Source organism: Lissotriton helveticus, chromosome 4_1 (genome assembly GCF_964261635.1).
Source record: "Lissotriton helveticus chromosome 4_1, aLisHel1.1, whole genome shotgun sequence".
NCBI classification, from domain to species: domain Eukaryota; kingdom Metazoa; phylum Chordata; class Amphibia; order Caudata; family Salamandridae; genus Lissotriton; species Lissotriton helveticus.
In genome coordinates, this window is record NC_136063.1 from 361,409,735 (window position 1) to 361,433,890 (window position 24,156).

The window sequence follows — 24,156 nt, forward strand, 5'->3', positions numbered from 1 at the left end:
AATGTGCCCAAGCCCTTTTCCCAGATGGATTGCAAGTGGAAAAAGAGGGTAATTGTGAGAAGGTTTGCAATACTTGTGAGAAGGTTAGTAATTTCTGTGTACTTTCTTGGAATATAGCGGGTTTTGCTCAAAGAGTGGATGATCCGGCCTGGGTAGAATTTGTAGATTCCTTTGATTTAGTCTGTTTACAGGAGACCTGGAGCATAGTGGATTTGAGTTTGGATGGTTTTCAAGCTTTTAACACTCCAGCAATACCATCAAATTCAGGGCGAGCTAAGGGTGGACTTATGACAGCAATCTCTGTAAAACATAATCTAAGAATCGTTAACTTAGTGGTGGAAAGACCTTGGTACCAATTATTTACTATTAAGAACCTTTTCATAGAAACTGTTCTTCTTATTAATTGGTATTACAATATATTTGACCCTAATGTAACGGAAATTATAGATAATTTGCAGGAAGAGATAGCTAAAGTGAGAGATAGAGTCTTCCCCCTCCTCATTATGTGGTTAGGTGATTTTAATTGTGAGCTGTGCAAATTTAGTGGGTCCAAAGCCTGTGGGATGATGGACTTAAATGACCATCCTATGGCCCATTTTTCCCATACAAAACAAGGTGAGGCCTTAAACAGTATTCTAATAAATAATAATTTATGCATTCTCGAGGTGAATAGCTTTTCGGGTAATGTGAATATACCCACTTTTCAGGGCACAAGGGGCAGAACAAGCACAATTGATTTTGCAATAGTATCCATGGATTTTTTAAATTATCTAAAGGATTTTAAAATTGAGGTGAATCCGGCTAGCGACCATAACCCCCTGACCCTGAGTTTTACTATTGCTTCAGATCCAAAATTGTATCAGGAACAACCCATAGTATATACTAAGAATCAGGGTATTACTGTGAAATGGAATAAAGTAGCGGTGAGGCAACTGGAGATGGATATTTTTAAGGATAATGTGGCTCAGATAGATACCTGCCTATCATTTAATCCTGACCCAGTCCATATAATCACTAGCTTCGAGAAGTTAATGGAAAATGTTAATACACATTTATTAGTAAAGGTAGGGGGGAAGAATCAAGATCAGGGGCCCAAATGGTTCAACACTGAATGCTCTGCAGCCCAAACTATTTTAACTAAAGCTTTGCGCCAAAATCCTAGAGATAGAAATATGGTTATACTAGCTAGGAAACAATATAGGCAGGCAATTAGAAAAAGGAAAAATGAACTGAAGTCCAAAGCATGGGAAGATTTAGATAAGGCAGTTGATTTAAGGGACAATAGACTCTTTTGGGAAGTAATAAATAGGCCCTTTTTAAAATCAGGGGATGAAAATACCATCCGAGTTCATTTACCAGAGGAAACCTGGGTAACTCATTACAACAAAATTTTTAATCCCAAAGAGATATTATATACTGCTACCTTTGAGGAGGATGATTCCCGTTATGTTGATGTGGATTCGGCTAAGAAGCTTAGTGAATCAATAACGCTTGCAGAAGTAGAGCTAGCTCTGACTAAGGGGGCATCCTCAAAGGCCCCAGGCCCTGACTCAATACCTTTAGACCTTTTTAAATGTAATCGAGAATTTTGGTCCCCCTTACTTATGAATGTTTTTAAGGCATTAATACTTGGCCCTATTCCGACCTCATGGAAAGAGGCCGTTTTGGTTCCAATTTTTAAAAAGGGTGACAAGTACGATCCAAAATGTTACAGGCCAATATCACTAATAGACTCAACATGTAAGTTGATGGGTAGGGTGATATTGGCACGGCTGGAAACATGGGCTGAGTCATCAGGGGTAATTGTAGAATCGCAATACGGTTTTAGGAAAGGGAAAGGAACTAATGAGCAGTGCCTGAACCTCGCTTTGATTATGGGCAAGTACATGGGTGCCAAGAATGGTTCTATACACTTGGCATTCATGGACTTGTCCAGCGCCTTTGATACAGTATGTAGGGACAAATTATGGCGTATGATGGACTTTATGGGTTTTGAAGAACCACTAATCACCCTGCTCCGCAGGTTACATTCTGCCACAACGGTCAGGGTTAGATACGGCCGTGGTGGAGAGAAATCAAAACCTATTTTATCCACTGAAGGTGTCCGACAAGGATGCATTTTAGCACCTTTTTTATTTTTGGTCTATACAAACGGTTTAGAGGGTTTCTTGTTAGAAACATCTGCTGATTTTCCAAAGATAAATGGAAGAAGAATCCCAATGTTGTCCTATGCAGATGACACTGTTTTAATGGCACTTACCCCTAATAGCATGCAGATCTCCCTGAATGCTTTTGATACATTTATGGGTAACTTAGAATTAGGTGTAAATTTTACCAAATCTTTTGCCATGACCTGTGGTCAAAAAAATGTTAAAACACGGAAATATGTGGTGAAGAATGCTACTATTGAGAAAGTGGATAACTTCTGTCATCTGGGTAACCTCTTTAATAAAAAACTAAGCTGGGAACCTTTGCTGACAACACGGGTTCAGAAGGTTGCACAGTTAATTGAAGCCCTTTTTCGATTTGCTAGCAAATTAGGTCAGCGACGGGTAGCAGAAATTACATCATTATATAAAGCCAAGTGTGTTTCTGCTATGATCTATGGTGCAGGGGTTTGGGGTTCGTATAATTGCGAAAAAATACAAATTGTGGAAAACAAGTTTGTTAAACGCTTATTATTTGTCCCAAAGGGCACATCGAACAAATTTTGCCATGGAGAAGTTGGAATCGAGTTTATAAGTGATATTATTCACGTTGCCCCTTTAACATTATGGGCTAAGGTATGGCAATCCGAAGAACTGAAATTAACAAAAGATATCATTCAAGATTGTCTTAAGCTTGATTATTCCACCCAAATCCCGTGGCTACGATATGTTAAAGAGACTTTTTATAATATAGGTTTAGGTAAGATGTTTACAAATCCCGAACTGCTCGGTAGGGATGCCAAGGAGATTATTAAAAATGCTTACAGCCTTAGTTTAGGTTCTTCTAAGACAAATGACCATGTATTAAGTGTACGGGGAAAACCAGTTCGCCAGTTTTATTTGTCATATATTATGAACACGCAATGGCGTTTTTATCTTACAAGATTTCGCCTTGGCACCTTACACTTTTTGTTCGCTTTCCCAAAGCAGGGGGGATGGTGGGAGAAGTTACCCTACTGCCCTTGTAACAATAGGGTTTCACAAAATACTCTCCACCTTTTGCTTTTTTGCACTTTGTACAAAGTGCCAAGAAACACTTTCCTTAAACCACTATTAAAATCATTTGAAACACGTTATTATAAAGAAGCGTACGATTGCTTGTTATCTTTGTCAACTGCACATATTTGTAATGCCGTTTTAAACTTTATTAGATCAGCTTTGGTGATTAGAAATAGATATTGATGGAATTTGGTCTTAAGAAAAATTATGCAAACATGTATTGTGATTTTATAGTTGATTAATTCTATTGTCTTTTAATATCGACTATGTATACTTTTATGGTTTCTGCATGAAATCGAAATAAAGTTTTTGAAATGGAAATGGAGTGGTTGGCCCACATTCAATAGTTCTTTGACAGAGAATGAAAAAGCACAAAAAGAGGGTTGAGGCAATGGTCTGCACCTGTCACTACACATGGCTAACTGGTATTTGTGATGGTGCTAAGAGACCAGGAAGTGCACCCCCCTACACTTCCTATTGGGGAAGAACCCCCCAAAAAAGGACAAAGAAAGCGGAATCAGTACCCATCAATTTGAATTATTGATAAAAGTTCACATAGCATCAAGTGTCCATGATGATTTGAAGAACTTTGCAAGATCCAAGCGTTGTCTTTGTATTCAAAAAAGCGTTTTCTTTATTGGTCAATGGTCATTTAAAATCCAATATTAACAAATTTCATTAACCCATGTAGCCAACGCATTTCGTCTCATAGGAGACTTCTTCAGGGCTCTAAATTGTGTTCTTTTCAGAATCCAATTTTGTTCAAAATGAATTTTATAAGATCAAATGAAGTTCTAATGACACACTATTGGTCTTAGCATGAAGATGACTAAATATACATCATCTTAGAATGACGTTGGCTGAATATACATCATCGAAAAGTGGCCAACGGCAATAAACTCAGCGTATGTTCGCGAAACAAATCAAACCAATTCGTTGGCTACATGGGTTGATGAAATTTGTTAATATTGGATTTTTAATGACCATTTACCAATCAAGAAAACACTTTTTTTGTATATAAAGACAACATTTGGATCTTGCAAATTTCTTCAAGTCATCATGGACACTTGATGCTATTTGAACTTTTATCAATAATTCAAATTGATGGGTGCTGATTCCGCTTTCTTTGTCCTAGTTCTTTGAAAGTGAGCCGCATTGATTGCAAGGTGTGGTTTAAAGACTTAGGGACTCATTACAATCACTTCAGTCTGCGCTTAGCCCCAGGGCTAGCAATACCAGGGGTATGAGTGATCAGTACCAAGAAGTTCTGTACCTAATTACCTTGGTAATGCCTCATTTCACCAAAGAGTTACAGGAAGACTAATAATGAGGTTGTATGGGAAAGGCTCTCAAAAGAGTAAAAAGGAACAACCCCCACCCCAGATACAAATCCTTGGATAAATCCTCCCTCCACCAGGAATGAAGACCCATGGGAAGTTGTCTTGGAGAGATAATCATTTGCTGCTCGCATGTGAGAGTACCGGCAGGTCACAAGTTTGAATCAGGTCAAGACCAATACAGCCATTGTTCCCTCCAAGTTCAATACATTGCTGTCAGTACATTGAGTGATCAGATGGACCATGTAGCAAATAACAACATGGTGGCATAAGCAGTACTTCAAACATATTATTGTCGTCAATTAGGGATAAGAGCCCCTAGTAGTACTGAATCAAATGGTATATTAACCGAGGTAGGCATTAAACGCCCTTAACCTTTATCACATGAGAACATCTGATTTGCATTTGCAATTGTAAGTGAACTCACTGCAGAAACATAGTGTGGTTTCCAAAAATGAGTTGACAAGAAGAAGGACTAGGTGGTGCACTGCTAGCGTAATCACTTGTATATGTGGGTAAAGAGTGTGGGTGCACTCAAGGGTAGCGTTACCGTCAACGCTTGACAAATGCGAACATGTAGTGTCTGCATGGGACATGCAGGAACATCCCCTGGTGAGGCACTCCAGAAGAGGATCAAATGAATGATTCCAAAGTTTCTGAGGAGATTTGTAAAGTTTTTTTTAATGTTCAAAAGGTAGTATGGTCGCAGTTTCTCACTGATATTACATCATATCAATGATGAAGGGTAGATGCATACATATCAATTTGTAGGATGCGAACTCCAATGAATTTCGGGCGTGAACGCCCTTTATCAAGGAGAGCTGAAAGAATAAACACGAGCCCGAATTAGGATAGGGAAAACGAGTGAACTGGAATGATGAAGAAAAATAAATAATAAGGAACGGTAAAAAACGAGTGTGCGCGGGTGACACAGTACAATAAATAAGTATGGATGGTTATATGCGGGTGAGATATATGTGATGAGGTGCTTGACTAGGGAAGGTGAGGGGTAAACAAGAGAGGAGGTGCCGGAGGTGAAAGACATTTATTACCGCGTGGTGACTGGCAAGTGCAAGGATGCGTTAAGGAAGCGTGGTGCATAAGCGCTAAACAAACAGCTAAACAAACAAGTCTGACTTCAGAGGAGTCGCGAAGCGAAAGGTGAACGAAAAAGAAGGTGAAGGGGGTGTGAGACATTAACTGCTGCGTCGTGGCAGGCGAGTGCTAGAAACGCGTTAAAGAAGCGTGGTGCTCAAACGCTAAACAAGCGAAACTTACTGCAGCAGAGTCGCGAAAGCGCTCGCTGTTCCAATCCGTCGGTCTGTGGTTGTCACATTGGGCATTTCACCTCTCCAAGATGTCCTCCATACTCTTTTCCCCTTCCAAATAGTTCTCTTTTTATAACGTCTCTGCTGAACTCATCACGTTCTGCCTCTCTTTATGTTTACCTTCCTTTCTCACACCGTCTATGTTACCCACGCGTCTTACCACACGAGTGTATTCTCTTTGACAACCACAGACCGACGGATTGGAACAGCGAGCCCTTTCGCGACTCTGCTGCAGTAAGTTTCGCTTGTTTAGCGTTTGAGCACCACGCTTCTTTAACGCGTTTCTAGCACTCGCCTGCCACGACGCAGCAGTTAATGTCTCACACCCCCTTCACCTTCTTTTTCGTTCACCTTTCGCTTCGCGACTCCTCTGAAGTCAGACTTGTTTGTTTAGCTGTTTGTTTAGCGCTTATGCACCACGCTTCCTTAACGCATCCTTGCACTTGCCAGTCACCACGCGGTAATAAATGTATTTCACCTCCGGCACCTCCTCTCTCGTTCACCCCTCACCTTCCCTAGTCAAGCACCTCATCACATATATCTCACCCGCATATAACCATCCATACTTATTTATTGTACTGTGTCACCCGCGCACACTCGTTTTTTACCGTTCCTTATTATTTATTTTTCTTCATCATTCCAGTTCACTCGTTTTCCCTATCCTAATTCGGGCTCGTGTTTATTCTTTCAGCTCTCCTTGATAAAGGGCGTTCACGCCCGAAATGCATTGGAGTTCGCATCCTACAAATTGATATGTATGCATCTAACCTTCATCATTGATATGATGTAATATCAGTGAGAAACTGCGACCATACTACCTTTTGAACATTAAAAAAAACTTTACAAATCTCCTCAGAAACTTTGGAATCATTCATTTGATCCTCTTCTGGAGTGCCTCACCAGGGGATGTTCCTGCATGTCCCATGCAGACACTACATGTTCCAAAAATGAGTGACATTGCTCACTTCCATATAGTACTAGCACACATTCAGAACTATCATAAGGTCTACCAGTACATCATTATAAAAAGAGTTCCACTGTTTGCCTGCCTCTGCCTCAGGTGTTTGCTAGCTTTTGTACTCGTTTTGTCACCACCTCCTCTGACTGATTATTTATGTATACCTTCTCTGTCCTTCCTTGGTAAAACAATTTTCTAATGCAACTCCAGATTTTTGATCTGCATAGGTCTCCACCTATACATCTGCTGAAAACTGCTTGCTCTTCTGTTTTGTACTTTTCACTTAGGCATGTTTCATCCAAGCCCCACTCTCTTTACCTCCACATTTAAATTAATGAGACTCACACGTAACATTTCTGTTATTTACCATTTTCACAAACCAGTTAGTAATATCTCCAGGTATCCTGCGGAACATCCCACAATGTACTCTGCGAGAGTTCACTGGTGATATGTGCAGCTACATCAATACTATTTCTCTGCTGTTCTCAGTACCCTTCCATTAACCCACTTGAAATTCAATCATATTGTTAAATATTTAGCCATGTTCATTAATGAAGGTAACTCTGGGTCTTTCTCTTTTCTGGGGAACTCTAAATCTCTCTTCCAATCCAGTTGTGATCGGTAGGATGGCTGTGGGAGCAGTTGATGGCAATAAACCCAAGCTTCCGCCTCCCAGACAACACTTTCCAGGTTTCTAGTTTATTTTTCAGTGTGTGGCTATACAGAATGCAATACCCACATCAGCAGGCAATGTAGCGCTCCATGGAGGAAGAAACAATACTGTGACCCCAAGCCTACACAGACTTGACGTTCAATAACCTTTAATTGATAAAATATTACTGTAACTATTGATCTAGTAGGGATGTTAGGTCTGTTTCACAACATGGGTTTCACATCCAAAATATACCTAGACTGGGTTTTTTAAATATTTTCCTTACCTGTATAGAGATGTAGGTAGCTGTTAGAACCACTGTCTTGTATCCTGAAGAAGGTGCAGTGAGATTTTGTAGCTCTAGAACCCCGTAGATTGTGAGTTTCTCAAGAGATGGCAGGTCTATGTCTGCTACAACCCATTTGCCTACAAAGATAATTATAATATACAATTGAATATGATGGATGTATCTACTGTCACACTGATAGTTTAAATGATGATTTTTTGTCCAATTCTCATGGTTCAAAAGCCATACTACGTCACTGGACAATGAAGGTGCAATTTGCACTGCACAGTTCACTCAGGGCACAGGTCGAATGGTGTAAGGGGCACAATGGGGCTCTGATCACTTCTAGTCATAGAGACATTAATCATGCATGGTACAGTTCCCAGTGTACGACGGACACAGTAGGGCATTGATTACACAGGATCCAGGTCTAAGCATGCAGGGGTTGCACAAGAACACTCATTGCTCATGACGCAGGCTGGAATGGATACACAGGCTGTTAACACTCAAAGAACAATCACAGAGCACTGGGGCAATGGTGCTCGTCATTGGGTGTAAAAACATTTTTTTAAATATAAAACCATTATATCTTGTTTTGGTTTTGAAACATGGGTTTGTTTGCTAGTGGGTGGTCAGCTCCAGAAATTCAAAGCACATGAGGGGCCCTAAGCAAATACCTTTGTACGCTCACATACTGCCCTGTACTGCAAAATGTGTATGTCCTTTCAACTTGTGAGCAGATGTGTGGTTGGGGCTTCAGAGTCCAGTCTAAAATGGCCAACAGGTATGGGGTGAATGAGGTGATCCCACCCACAGATGGCAGTACTCTGAGGCCGTGTGACTGGTGTTGCTAGGTGATAGTCACCATGCTTGCCCATATGTGATGATTAGTCAGATGGCTGTGCCAGAAAAAGCGCAGCCAAGTGAGCTATGCGTTCCCACACCAAGTAAAATATCTTTGATTTCCCTATCCCCCAACTCAGACTACCTCTGTTCACTCACAAATTGCTAGGGTATATTGTTACTTTCAAAGGAATCTATCTACAATTTGTGTGATGCATGGCCAGGGTTGGTCAAACTGTCCCTCGAACTTCATACGCAGGTGTGGCAAGTCTACAGTAGCAACTTCAAGCTGAGGCTTACAATACAATTTAGCCAGTTAGCTATCTCCACAGGTGGTATTGAACTTTCTAATTCCTCTCAGCATCCTCTGCTATATAAATTCCTCCAACTCTGATATATGTAGCATCAATCGGTGTCTTAAGTCCTGCATTGGCTGATGCAAATAGATACGGAATACATTCCCATCACTCCTCTCTGTCTTAGGGACTCAATCCCACTGCACCAGTACTAGATGCACTGGTTCTATGTACATATGTACCACCTGATAAGTCTCACCTTGCAAACTGAACAGATAGCTACACCTACTGGCATCAACATAGTCAATACACAAATCTCAGGACCCACGACATCAATCCTTCATGTTTTCAAAGTATTTCTTGATTTATTGGGTGAAAAATATTGAAATCTCCATTATTCATTCGCTGCCATATGGTACCAATGAATCTATTTATGTCATATTATTGTGTAGTTGAATAATCATTTCGAAATTAGAAGAACTTTTTTTCTATGCATTTTAAATTGATGATCCCACCTAAAATTACCTTAATTGTGTGATCAAATTTTCTTCTAAGTTAAAACATATGCTGGCTCATACTCACTTCAGATATATTTCTAACATTTGCAATCATTGCTCAGATAAGAGAGCTACCCATTGTTTATTTGGCTAAACTGAACAAGGAATCAACAATCCAAGATTCCCATTAACATAAGGTGTATTTTATGAAAACAGTATGACATACTAATGTACAGTACCTGTAGGAATCACCACATTTGATCCATTTCTTGGAACTTGCATGCCGTTTTCCAACCAGAAAGAGTGATTTGACCATAGGCTGAAGAGAAAGAAAGAGAAGCACATTTGATTTTTTTTTTCTTGTATTCAAATTCTTTATTTCAAACTTGCATCTTTCTGAGTTCCTGAAATGAGTCCTCATGAGAGTTCAGTGATATTGGGGGCCGCCCCCATGCTACTGGAAGGGCAACCAGTGTGCAACTTGAAGATATCAGCCTAGCTTTTTTCTTAGAATGCTCTACCATAAATCCCATATCGTTGCTTAACTATGGTGCAGCACTGATACAGCAATCAGTGACACAACACGGTATACATGGTATTTCAGAGTCCAGAACATGATCACTTCCAACATCTTGTTTGCTGTTTTTCTTCTGAGCAAGAAAAGACAGGATCCTATGCTGAGGAAGGATTCTGCCAGGGTGATCAAAAGTGTGTTGAGGACGTGTCTGTGTCATTCAAAAAAGGTGCCGCGTATGTATCTTCACTGAATGCGACTAATGAAATTACTAATACTAAAAGAACAAAGCGTAATTCAGATTTGGGAAACAGGTGAGAAGCTGTTAAGCAAATAAATGTACCAAGACTAATCGAGGAGGGGATTTGATTAGTGAAAGCACTGCAGTATATCGATTGGTCTCCCAAGGTGATTTGACCATTCTGGTTGCTGCGGCTACTGACCAGGTGTTGGAAGAGCATCACCTTTCACACCGAAAGCAAGTGTGCTACTAAGCACTCTATATCTGCTCCCAGCTGGTTGTCTGTTTTTGGTCCTGTGTTTTTGTCAGTGAATGAAACTACTATCAAATCTAAAGATAATCTATGGATGAAAGCACTACCCTATATGCTCGTAATTTTGTACATACATCTCGTGTGAAATTGTTTAACTTCAAATGTCAGTGTATTGCAGAAAAATACTTAATATTGTAAAAGTTTGTTAAAGTAAATAAGTAAATCAGGCATTATGTGTTAGCTATGGAAATAATTATGGCCAAAAAGACAAAAGGGAGTGAAAATGAAGAGTGTCTTATTCCAAAATGAGAAAGAGCTGCATGAAAGCTATATTGAATGAATGATTCGATGCTTTGGATTTATACATGCTGCCTGTTAGTGTAAGCAGTGCTGAACGATAAGGAAAGACACAAGTTCAAATCTGGGGAAGAGTGAGAGTGCTATTTAACCAGATGCCTTGGGCCATGAATTTGTGTGACTATAAAATCCCGCCTATGTACTGATTATTGGTGGTTTGAATGTAAAAATGACAGGATTTACTTCTAAGAGAAGCCTTCACAGCCGTTTAGACTTTTGAGAGGCACCCTGGCTCCCTAGTGTTAAATTCACAAAGCTATCTCAATATCACAACCAGGCTGTGCTATCACCCTTATCCATCCACCTAGGACAGTCAACTAGGGTGAATATGAAGGACAGTCTGGTGTGGTTTTCAATCAAGAAGCTCTTTTGGAATATGCCCAATACGGTTATCGAGGGCCTGGTTCTGCAGTTTGCGGTTACGTTAACCTTTCTTTTACTTTACATACATAAAGAGTGATATAATTGCAGCCGCAGCCCGGGCAGGTAAGAGCAGTGCGGGGGGGCGGTGGTGAGGGGGGCGGTTGGGGGTATTCGAGAGACGACCATGATGGAAAATAACAGAAATAATTAATTTTCCCTCGTCGTCTGTCGAAACAGGCCCCACCGCTCTTACCTGCGCAGGCCACGGCTGGATAATTGACCTGTGTTGGATGCTGTACATTTGTTATGCATAAAAGAGGAGGCTAGGGATTTTTAATGTGTGCTTCAAGGGAGAGGGCATCAACTGTTGTTTTTGCATTTGTCAGGGGAGAGGGCATCAGGCACCTAGAACAAGTGTTTGGAAGCAAGTAAGTCAATATATTTTGCTAATGTTTAATTCTGAAGACAATGTTGATCATGCTACACACACTGATGTGTTTAGGGATGAAGGAAATTAGGGTAATGGTTGAGAGGAATAAAACCCTATTCAAGCAGAAACCACAATTCTTGTCAGGGTGAAACACAAACAAACCACAAATTAATCTCTGCTCAGCCCTCTGGTAGCTTAACACAAAAGTCAGGTGTTACTTAGAAGCAATACAGACACCACAAGAGTTTGGAAAAATATCCAATATTTTTATATACTTAAACAAGACCAAATATGATGAGAATCCACAGAACAGTACTTTTAAAATAGTTGCGTTGCAAGATGTCTTGAAAACACAGTTCCTTGATGTCGATAGCTCCGTCCAGGCTATCACGGTGTCGTGAACAAACAACTCCAAGCAGTTCTGGTGGACTGTGGCATCATGAGTCAGCTGCGGTGTCGGGAAGGCCCGCCAACAGTACCTTTCAGAGATGCACGTCGTCAATGACCTCTCGTTGTCACGCCCGTTGCAGGTCGATCTCCTCTCTGATGGGATCAGGAGCACTGCCGTTAACAGGCGTCGGGTGCTACGGTGCAGAGTGTAGTGCAGTGGTGCGGCGTGCGGTGCCCTCTGGTCACGGTGCGAGCAGCGGTTCAGTGGCAGCGTCAGATGGCGTCATCGGTGAGACCCGGGTCGCGGTGTGAGATGAAGGCGGTGCTCGTCATGGTGCTGGCAGGTCACGGTGCAGCAGTGGCGTCGCTGTCGCTTGAAGAGCTGTAGTCGTCTGACAACTGAAGTCGATGGCACTGGCGTCAGTAGGCCATGGCTGTGGTGCGGATTGAGGGCGGTGCATCGTAGAACTTTACGAGCGGTGCCCCCAAACCATGGTGCAAGCAGCGGCGGTGAGTCCGGCATGGAGCGTCGTCGTCGAGGATACCAAGGCGTCGTCGTGAAGTGAGGGGGTGCGGAGTGCGGTACCCACAGGTCGCGGTGTGAGCAGCGGCTCGGTGGCGGCATCACCTGGCGTTGTCAGTGAGACCAGGGTCGCGGTGCGGATTGCCGCGGTGCTCTCTGCGGTGCCTTCAGGACACGGGGTCGACAGCGGCGTCGTAGACGGCGTCGGGCTTGAAGTCTTTGATGTTCTTGAGATTTCGTGAACAGGGGGCAAGCTCTACCTCAAGCCCTTGGAGATACTCAGCCTAAGTAGAGAAAGTTCAGTCCAGTGCTTTCCCTGCCAAAGGCTGAAACAGCAGCTGCAGGCCAACCCAACAAAGCAACAACACAGCAAAGGGGCATTCCTCCTCCTAGCAGCTCTTCCAGCTCTTCCTCATGGCAGATTCCTTGATTCAAGTGAATTCTCTGAAGTCTTTTCTATCCCTGAGACTTCCAACAGGAGGCAAGCTCTACTTCAAGCCCATGGAGAAAATTCTAACAGCAGGATGATGAAAGCACAGTCCAGTCCTTTCCCTGCTCAAGACAGAAGCAACCACTGCAGGCCAACCCCTGAACACGCAGCATAGGGGCAGTACTCCTCCTCCAGCTTTCCCGGTCCTTCTTCCTGGCAGGCTCCTTAGTTCAGAAGTAATCTAAATCTCTGGGGTCTGGGCCCCAGTATTTATACCAGCAAATCCTTTGTCCTCCGAAGGCAGGGGGGCCTGTACCTAGTTCAAACCAGTTTTGGGTGCATTCTGCCAGTGTGCACCTTCTTCCTTTGTCAGTGTAGGCCAGGGTAATCAGACGCACCACAGGAGGTGGAGCCAGCATTGTGGAAGGCGAGACCCAGTTGCGACTCCTCCCACCCATCTATGTGTAGATGTGCCTATTCAGTACTCTTGACTCACCCTGTCTCCTGGAGTCTCCCCCAGCCACTGTCACTCACCAACCAGACAGACAATACACACTCTAGCAGGGGAGGGCTGGATGGTTAGGTCAGAAAATACCTACTGTCTTAAAGAGGTATTTTTATACCCAGAATGTTAAAACTAGCTTCACTATAAGATGCATTTTATCATTCTGAGTTCAGGCATACTAAACTCGAGTTTCTACCTGTTTCCTGAGTGAGTTAGGATTATAGAATGTAATACTCAAACTGCCCATTCTGGCCTATGGAGAACAAGTAGCCTTGCAATAGTGAAAAACGAAGTAGGCTGTAATTCACTATCAGGACATGCCACACACACCAGGGCATGTCCTACCTTTTACATACAATGCATCCTGCCCATGGGAGTACCTTGGGCCTACCTTAGGGTCGACTCACATGTAGAAAAGGGAAGGTTTAGGGACTTGCAAGTGTGTTCACTTGTCAAGTCGACATGGCAGCCCCAGGCTGGGCACATGCTCTGCCATGGCAGGCCAGAGTTTACACTTTATTGGCTGTTTGCGTGGGTGACACAATCCAGTGCTGCAGCCCACCAACAGCATTTGATTTATAGACCCTGGCACTCGCAGTGCACTTTACTACGGACTGACAAATAAATTAAATAAGCCAATCATGGAAACACCAATCCATAACACATTTTACACAGAGAACATATGCACTTTAGCACTGATTAGCAGTGGTAAAGTGCCCAGAGTCCTAAAACCAACACAAACAGGTCAGGGAAAAATAGGAGGAAAAGCAAAAAGTTTGGGGATAACCCTGCAAAAAGGGCCATTTCCAACATTGTCTAACTGGACAAATTTCTGCAATCAAAAGTCCAGGCTTAATGTTGGAATTTGATGTGCAGGCGGTATTATGATTTAGCATGAGAGCAGAGGTTTCAGTAATTACGCAGTACAGGTTAGCCCAGAGATTGAGCGGTGTGTGGGGCATCCTGTCTAACGTGGTGTTTGAACTGAAGATGGTAAGCTGCTCTGCCCGGATGCATGGGTTTTAGGTGCGTGGCCTTCCAGAACCACAAATATTTGTTACAAGAGGTCTCCTGGTTATAAAGGTAGGTGTCTAGCAGTAGCACCTATTCCAACAGAATGCATCTTAACCACTTATCTCCACAGTCCACATCTGTGGTGTGATTCACAAAAAGGTAAGTCTACATCCACAGGGTTTAGTTTTATGATTTTCAACTTGCTGTAATAGCTTTTTGGGATTTCCAGAATGCAAAATTGAATGCACAGTACAATTCTGCATTGTAGAAAGCCAATGCTTTTTGTTTTTTTTCTGCATGGTGAAAATATTTTTTTAAAGATCTAAAGGTTTGGGGGTCTACCATTCCCCACTCTGTAAGAGGGGAAAGGGCCAATACAACGCAGCCTTTTCCACGAAAGGCTTTACTACTCATGCATTAGAACACATGTATGGTTACCACGAAAGCCATTACACTGCATACCTTTACTACAAGATGCATAGTAAAGGCATGTGTGCTAAAGAAAAAAAAAGGGGGCAACGGGGGCTCCCCCCTCAAAAACAAAAAAAGTGAGAATAAAAAGGCGGGTTGGGAGGGACTCCCCCCCAAAAAAAGAAAATGAAATGACGAAGCAAGGTGGAGAAAATCGTCAACAGGTGTAGTTTGAGAGGAAACGGAAAGAAACGTCCGCTTCCTCTTTACGACGTAGGACGTCATCAATGAAGATGAAGGAGAATAGATGACGACGCGAAGAGTCAAGGGGAATTAAAAATGTAAAAAAAAAACATTGAGGGTTAAGGGCAGGGGTAAATAGACGAAGGTTTGGGGGTTGCGGGACACGTAAGGCTACAGGGGAGGGGATTAACCTTTCAAAAAGAGTATGCCCTTATCATGCATAAATGAACAACAAAAATCGTTGATAATCTATGCGTGGTAAAGGAATATTCGTGGGAAAGGTTATGCGTAAAAAAGCATTCCTTTGTAACGCGTGTGAGGTAAAGGCATGCGTTGCAACGGAATGCATTGTAACGACATACAACCCTGTAAGAGAATATACTCAAACCCATTCCGAGCGTCAGAGATGAGCTTTTTTTAATAGACACAATCTTACTCTCTTACAGGGCCTTAAAGCACCCAATCCTAACCCCTTGTGCGAGATGTACGAACGCCTAATATTACATGTCTGTGAGGTAATATTTTGCAGGAGTATTAACGATTGAAAGGTCACCTTTGTGAATTCCTTTCTAGTTGCAAGCCCAGTCCTTGGCGCTTGTACATCTTTATTCTTGCAATGTGGGCCCTATGTCTGTTTATTTTCACTATGATTTCTTGATTGTATCTCATAGGCAATTAGCCTGCTCTTCTTGTACATGCTTCTTGTGTTTCTTCTGTTCCATCTGTCCAGCAGTCCAGCCCCTGTCTTTTCAATGTTGTACTGTACTTCTTGTCTTTAGCCTACCTCTTAAAGCATACCTCTTAATCTTTCTTACTTCTTCTCCATGGCATCTGATCTCATTTTAATTGCACTCTGTCCCTAGAAAGTGGGAGAAGTACATGACTGCGAGTACCTTCCTGTCAAGGGTCGGTCATTCAGAGGTCACAGGCACAAATGCTGCAATTTATACAATGTCATGAAAGGGGCTACAATAACTGTGTCTGCCCACTCTAGTTGGTAGGGTAAGTACAAAAAAGGTACTCTGTTGTTTGGTTGGAAAGAGGTTTGAGCCATTATGAGAGTGCAGAGCCCAAAGGAGCCAGTTGCGTAAAGCCATCCGTCTACTTGTAGGATTCTATTCCCTCAAAGATTTGTCCGAATCTGGCCCCACATGCACCAGTGATAATTTAAACTTCTCTATGCGTTTCATGTGTGAAAGAAACCAACAGTAATGCTCCATTTTTACATTATTACATTAATGTGAAAATAGCTAGAGTACATACTCATAAGCGTTAGGACGATCTTCGGAAACTGGTACACTGGTCGGCGGTGGTGGGACGAGGCAGTCCTTGAAAAAGCACTGATACACTCTCAGGTTAACATTGACATTGGACATGGTTGGATCCACCATTCCGGGATCAGCTCGGCGCGAGCGTCGGATTTTGCCAGACACTGGAATTGCAACATTGAACACATTAGCACAATCACTCTATCAAAGCAACATTGCATGATAATGAAAGAATGTATTAGACAAATGACAAAAACATAGGCACATTAAATAAAAATGATATTTTAACATATTAGCACAGTTTATAAAAACAGCTATAGGATCTCCAATTAGTGAAGGCCTTACATAGTGGGTAAATAAATGGGAAAGAGCCATCAATGTGAGTTGTGGCAAATGTGCATTTGTGATTCAAAATATACACATTACACAATTCTCCCTCCCCACTCTAGAAAAGTGAGAAATGCATAGTCAAGGGATCACAAATTCCAACTCGTCATCTTCCTGTACTGTACAACCAAGCATGAAGGTTATTCCCTTGCCCTGGGACTGAGAATTGATAAGCCACAGAACAAAAGAGTTGGGAGCAGGCCTCACTAATATTAATAAAGATGGGACCCGGCCCGTGTCACAAACGTGCATTTATGCAGGGCATGGGTGTGTGCATTATCTAGAAGGCATACATTTCTATGGTGGTAGCAGTATTAATATTTTTTTTATTTGGCAGCCGGTATGGGAGGTTGTAGAGCAGTGACATAGAACAGGTTAGTGAGTGCTTTTAGGAGTGTTGATTTACATTTGGTGCTTAAAAGAACTTCCTGGTATTGGGGGCTAGATGGGATGGGGCAGGGGTCTTCATACCTGAAGATCCTCCATAATATAAGCATGATTTAGTGTAGGCTGTCAAAGAACTTGGTTCTGAACATGTGCACTTGTGCATGTGTATGTGAAGAACTCCAGAACTATGGACTGGGGGTCAGATTCCCAAACTGTAGGAATTGCGATTGTGATTTCCTAATTGTGATTCTTAGCAAATAGCAATTAGGAAATCGCAATTCCTGATGTAAGGGAACTTACAGGCCTTAAACAGCGACCTACCTCATGAATATTAATTAATGAGACGGGTCGCAGTTTGCAACCCCTTAAAATTACAGCCATCACAGGGATAGTGGCTTGCTAGGATACCACCATGTCTGTGATTGATTTTGAATAAAGCAATCTTTTGTTTTTAAATACAGCACATTGTTTCAAGAAAGAAAATGAAATGGTTAAGCTATATGATTCAAGAGCAGGCTTCTGGCTGCTCTTTAAAAATATTTATTTTAACATTCTCAAAGGGCAAGAGGTCTTGTAGGAAACCCCTTCCTATTTATGAACGGGTTACCACCTCCTTCAAGGGGTTTGTAAAATATTAATATTTACAACCAGAATTTAGTCACAAAACATTAAAACATCCCATTCAGATTCCAATTTTGGAAGCGATGCCCTAAACACGCGCCTTCCAAATACTGAATCTGCATGTATTTGCAATTCCAAATTGGGATTCAGCAATATTTAACTAAATCACAATTTGGGCTTTCCAAATCCCAAAATGATTTTTTAGGTTCACAAACAGGCCTATTCTGCAAATAGGCCTGTTTGCAACCTCAAAAAAGTTTTGCACATCTGGTCCATTAACTATAATTGTGGAACAATAATTACTGCTAATAGCCACTTCACTCTTTAGGCGCCCTTACCATGGACTCGGACCCGTAATTGCAGGAGCGGGTAATTATCGTCTACAGGCAATAACACCCAAGTACTTTACTTGTGAGAGTCAAATATGTTGCTGTGAAAGGGGCACAGAATTTTTTTAGGGGTGATGATCATTCCATGTGTTGCTGCTATTGCCAAAAATCAGTACTTCCGTCTTGTCTGTGTTCAGCTATAGGTTGTTCTTCATCAAGTCTGCGATGTTTATTATGCATCTGTGGAAGTTGGTTATGGTGGTAGTGGCATAGTCGGTGAGTTACAGGATGATTTGGGTGTCGTCTGCATAGGAAATTATGTTGAGAGTGTGGAATCTGACGATGTTGGCCAGCGGGGTCATATATGCATTGATGGGCATGGGACCGCGGGATGAGTTCTGGAGGAAACATCAGGTGATCTCCTCGGGTTCAGAGGTGAAAGGTGAGAGATGGATCCTCTGGGTTCTTCTTGTGAGGAAAGAGGTGATCCCTCTAAGTGCTTTCCCTTAGATGCTGATGTGGTGGAGTCTTTGGATTGGTGTCACAGCTACCGAGAAGTCGAGGAGGATCAAAGCGGCTGTTTGTCCTCGATGAGGAGGTTTAGGATGTTGTCAGTGTCTAGGATCAGGGTGGTTTCGGTGCTGTGATTGCTGAGGAAGCCAGATTGGGAGGCATTGAGTAGTTGGTTCTTCTCCAGGTATGTCATGAGTTGATTGATCATGATATTTTCCAGTACCTTCTCTGGAAACTGGAGCAGTGAGATTGGCTGGTAGTTTTTGAGTTCACTGGGGTCGGCAAAGGGTTTTCGAGTAGTGGTCTGTCTTCAGCGTGTTTCCAGGCATCAGGAAATATTGCTGAGGTGTTAGAGGTGATGAGTAGGGTGGTGAGTTCCTGGCCAATCCTTTGGTTTCTGAGGTTGAAGATGTGGTGTGGGCATGGGTCTGTGAGAGCTCCTGGGTGGTTGGATTTCATGGTGATGGGGGTGTACTGGGTGGAGAGCATGTTTTAGGTGATCAGTGCGAGCTTCGTGTCGGTTAGAGTGGTGGCATATCTGTTGAGGAAGTCCATAGATATGTGTTTAAGATGGTAGAGATCGTTTCGTGGAAGAAGTGGGCGAGGTTGTCGCACAGCTTCTGTGAGGGTGTGACATTGTTTTCGCTGGTAGCGGGGTGGAAGAATTCCTTAACAATTTTGAAAAGTTCCCTGGGTGGTGTTGCTGCCTCTCCAACTGTTTCCTGTCTCATTTTGTGGTTCAGAGTTCTTTGATGTACCAGCTGGCCTTTATGGGAAATTTTCACTGGATATTGCTCTTGATGGAGACATTCCTGTCTGTGCAATTGGTGATCCAGGTGTTGAAGTTTTTCACTCCCTGTTTGAGGCTGGTGGTGGTAGCAGCGTTGGAGGTGTTGAGGGCATTCGTCCAGCTGGTCTCTGAGATTTTGTTTCACCTCAAATGAGGGGTGTTGGTCCACTTAGGGGTGACGGTGCGGGGGCTGGAGATGCTGAAGTGAATGATTGAGTGATTGGTCCTTGTGAGTAATGTTACATGGCTGTATTTGATGTGGTTGCTGGAGGTGGATATTGGGTCCAGCATGTGTTCTGCGGTGAGTGTAAGGTAGTGGACGATCTGGGTCAATTTGAGGCAGCGCTTTTGTCATTGGGGACGTCAAAGTGGACATTTAGGTTGCCGAGGAATATGTTGACCTTAGAGTCTAAGGCTAGGGGGAGCAATGAAGTCTGTGATTATGTTGCAGAAGCTGGAGTGTGGGCATGAGAGTCAGTATTCAAGGGAGCCTCTGATGTTTGTTTTGTGGTCCGTGTGGAGCTTGAAGTTGAGATGATCCATGGGTGGTGGTGTTGTAGGTGGTGGTGGTACACTGTATGGTCATTTTGTGGTTGATGGCTATTTATCCTCCTCTCATTGGTGCAATCCTGGTGAGTGATTTTATATCTATCAGGGTTCGCTGTGGCAATGTCTGGGTGAGATGTGGGGTTGAGGCTGCTCAGGAAGACAATGTTGGGTGCAAGGATTGCGATAAGGCCCCATAATTCAGTGGAATGCTTTCAGATGAAGCATGTTTTGAGAAGTTCACATGCCAGTTGGTGTTTTTGTTCAGGTAGTGTCTGATGTGTGTTCAGGGTGAGGCTGGTCGGTGGGCTGGTGTGTGTGCAATGACAGGTGAAGTGCTAGTGTGTGTAGGTGAAAGGTACTACTGTGGAGCATGGGTTAGTATGGTGGCAGGGTTTGTTGTGGTGTCTGGGGTCGAGGGTGTAGAGCTTGCAATGGTGTATCTTCAGGTAATTATTGTTTTGTTTTTTCATGGTATTGCACAACCTTATTGTCTAGGAATATTCCCGGCCCTCAATCTAAATAAATCATTTGCTGCGGGAAAAAAAAATATCTAAAAAAACACACTTTACCAGAGGACTCCCTTGCACCTACGGGAACTGCTGTGTGTGTGGATGTGTTCTTGGTGAAAGAGTGGCATGCGGCTACTCATAGTGAAGTCAGCTTTTGACTGAAGTGGGCTGATACATTGCCCCTTAATGCATACTGCAGTGGGTGGAAGAACATTTTAAATGACAACAGACTGAAGGATAAAGTCTGCCTGAAACCCCTATAAGTATTGCGTTCATGTACATACCATTTTAGTAAAGTCAAAATATTTTGACAGACACAGGCTCAAAAAAGTTAATCAGTCTGGGATTGGGTACCAGCCTCCTGCCTTTGATAGTGAAAGGAAGAAATGAAGAAGGAAAGTAAGAAGGATGGAAGGGAAGAAAGAAGGAGGGAAAGAGAAAGAAAGAGAAGGAATGAAAGAGAAGAAAAGAGAGAAGAAAAGAGAGAAGAAAAGAAATAGAGAATGAAAAACGAAGGATAGAAAGGAAGAGAAGGAAGGAAGGGAAGAGAGAATGGAAAAAAGGACATCAATAATGGATGACAGAAAGCAAGAGAAAGAATGAAGGAAAGATAGGAGGATATAAAGAAAGAAGGAAAAAGACATTGAAAGAGAAGGAAGAAAAGAGAGAGTTAAAGAAAGAGATGAGGGAAGGAAAAAGAAAGAAGAAAAGAGAAAGAAGGAAAGACGGAAAGAGAGAAGGAAAAAGGGACAAAAGAAGGCAATAATGAAAAAAGGAGAAAGAAAGAAAGAAAGAAAGAAACAAACAAACAAACAAGGAAGGAAGGAAGGATAGGAAGAAAGAGAAACAAGAAAAAGTTAGGGAAGAGGAGAAGGAAAGGAAAAAAGAAGGAAAAAAGAAAGGAGGAGAGAAAGAAAAAAGTAAATAGAGGAGAACTTAATACAGAACAGCTTCAAATGGGCACAACCTAGTATGCTGTGAAATAGCAGCAGCCATAACAGCAAAACATTCCAAAAGGAATTTATACCAGCTTTGGCAAGAGACTGGATCGGATAAAGGTCGAATGTGCGTCAGAAGTGTCCTCCTATTACCTGCCATCAGACTCTAAACACAAACCACTAAAATCATTATAAAGCGAAAACAAAAACGCTGGCACTTAAGGGAACTAGCTTGTGTGCATATGTGCTCCGTGTGAGACAGCAAAATGCAGTTACTCAAAGTGAAGTTAACCAGCAGCTTAAGTAGGCCAACCCACTGTCCCATGCTCTATGCTGTAGTCGGCAGATGCGAAATGTGAATGACACAACAACAGACAAATGGCTGAAGAGAGGTGGCTGAAAGCCCCAATAGGTAGTATTTTATACATATTTTAATAAAATCAAAAGGCCTTGGCTAACTCCACCCTATTGAGAGTAGCAGCAAACAAAGAGTCAAAAGCCTGCAAGGGGCAGCAGAATACAGTCTCATTATTTGCTTTTGTACTGCATCAGTAGCATCGGGGGTGTGGGGTACAGCAGGAACGGTGGGGAGGAGAAAGCAGTGGGGGGTTAATAGTAAAAAAAGAAAGACTTACCTGGAGCTGCCGGACACCTCGTGCTCCTCTGTTCCTGGTCGGAGCAGTCCCTGGGGCAGCTTCAGACTCCCCATCCAATTCCTGTCCTGCTCTCAAGCATACGAGCAGCATGGGAGTTGACCTTAGCAGGCATGATACACGCTCGCTCAGGGACAGGGAGTCTGCGCTAATTCTTCTGTGCAAAACAGCCGGGTTGGAGAAACCTAAGTGCACATGTCAGTTTGATGGCCTAAGACGGCCGGCCAAACTGACACGTGCACTTAAAAGTGCACATTTACCACTCCTCCTTGCCCCTCCCGTGGCCTGACCTACTGCTCCCTGCACACGCTGGCTCAAATCCAGCAGCTGACAATAAAACAAAAGTAACATATTGTTTTATTTTTCTGATGCTGGCTCTGAGCCAGTGGGGCAATGCTCCTCCAACATTGGGGAGTAGCTGCAGCTCTGCAAATTCTTACATTGGGTTTCGATGAGCAAACTCACAGGGACCTCTTTATATACTATATTTTCTAATATGTTTAGTAGTATTACTCACATACTAAAAACTGTGATTCACTCTCCTACGACATAAGTCATCGCGTCTGCCTCTCATATATTTTCTGTGTGGAGATATGGGTTCTGATCTCCATATATGTATGCCTATATTTTAGTGTTAAATGTAAAGGGATGGGGGAGTGGGTGAAAAATTGAGTTTACTATCAAATATGAGGGCTTTTGGGACAGAGTCTCGAGGGGATTAAAGAGTGCAAGGGGGAGTAATGGAAGGACATGGACCCACCCACAAAAGACAAAGCAAATTCCTATTCACATACTGCACTTCGAAAATTACAGTTGTAAATGTATTCAGCTCAGACCTGGGGAAAGTCTAGCATCACACATGGACAACCATTGGCACTGTAATATCCTCCCAAAGAAAAAACAATGGTGGCAGCGACTTAAAACAACACCCCATAGGATATAATGTTAAAGATATTAATAAATGTTTAATTAAAAAAAAATCTTTTATTTTATTACAACATTTTAATAGTTTTTTTAGTTTATAAATAAATGTAACTTTAATTGTGGATACAATAATTAATGTAAATGTTTTTATGCATAATGCTTAATACGTGTAAGGAGGTCCCCGCATCACAAGAGGCCTGATCTGCAGCTGGCAACGCTTCGGCAATTTCTCTCCGTCACGGTAGTGACACAGTCAGACCCGCCACAGAACCCGGGTGAAAGAGACACGGTGACGAGGATATTATGCCTCACTTTGGGTTAAGTTGCATTGCGGCAAACCCCCGTGAAAATTACACTTGGCAATGTGGCTGATGCGGTGGGAACGGAAGGAGGCATTGACACGCAACTAATTAAGGGCACACGGAACTTTCATTGCACACTGTGCTGAATACGGCAACTTTCCTTTGGTCATCACCGCCTTGGGACCCGGATTCGGACTGCTGCATTCTGGGTCCCGTAGTTAGAGTACCTACAGTACTAACTACACCAGGCGGAGCCACATATGGGGGAGGAACAGCCGCTACCAATCCCTAGAGCGGCAAGACATTTTGAGTGTGGACTGCTTCCTGGCTCATCATTACTCCATGGTGCTGACGAAGGCTCAAACGCCGAAATGCATTCGCCTTGATGGAATTGTTGCAATAAAGGCTTCCATATCCGTTCCCGTGCAGGCCTCCGCCTTTTTCTTTTGGGGAAGGATTTCTTTTGCATTTCTACACACGTTTGCCAGTAACGTGTAAGGAGGTCCCCGCATCACAAGAGGCCTGATCTGCAGCTGGCAACGCTTCGGCAATTTCTCTCCGTCACGGTAGTGACACAGTCAGACCCGCCACAGAACCCGGGTGAAAGAGACACGGTGACGAGGATATTATGCCTCGCATTGGGTTAAGTTGCATTGCGGCAAACCCCCGTGAAAATTACACTTGGCAATGTGGCTGATGCGGTGGGAACGGAAGGAGGCTTTGACACGCAACTAATTAAGGGCACACGGAACTTTCATTGCACACTGTGCTGAATACGGCAACTTTCCTTTGGTCATCACTGCCTTGGGACCCGGATTCGGACTGCTGCATTCTGGGTCCCGTAGTTAGAGTACCTACAGTACTAACTACACCAGGCGGAGCCCCATATGGGGGAGGAACAGCCGCTAC

The 24,156-nt window shown here is 42.8% G+C and overlaps 1 protein-coding gene across 1 annotated transcript in view; it reads right to left on the bottom strand.

The window, feature by feature from the left end:
- Positions 1-24,156, bottom strand: part of PKHD1L1 (PKHD1 like 1) — a 466,042-nt gene that overhangs the window by 175,552 nt on the left and 266,334 nt on the right. The window contains exons 49-51 of the mRNA XM_078686145.1: positions 16,341-16,509; positions 9,643-9,722; positions 7,768-7,907 (exon numbers count right to left, since the gene is read on the bottom strand). Of these exons, the coding sequence (XP_078542271.1) occupies positions 7,768-7,907; positions 9,643-9,722; positions 16,341-16,509 (389 nt within the window). The remainder of the gene's footprint in view (positions 1-7,767; positions 7,908-9,642; positions 9,723-16,340; positions 16,510-24,156) is intronic.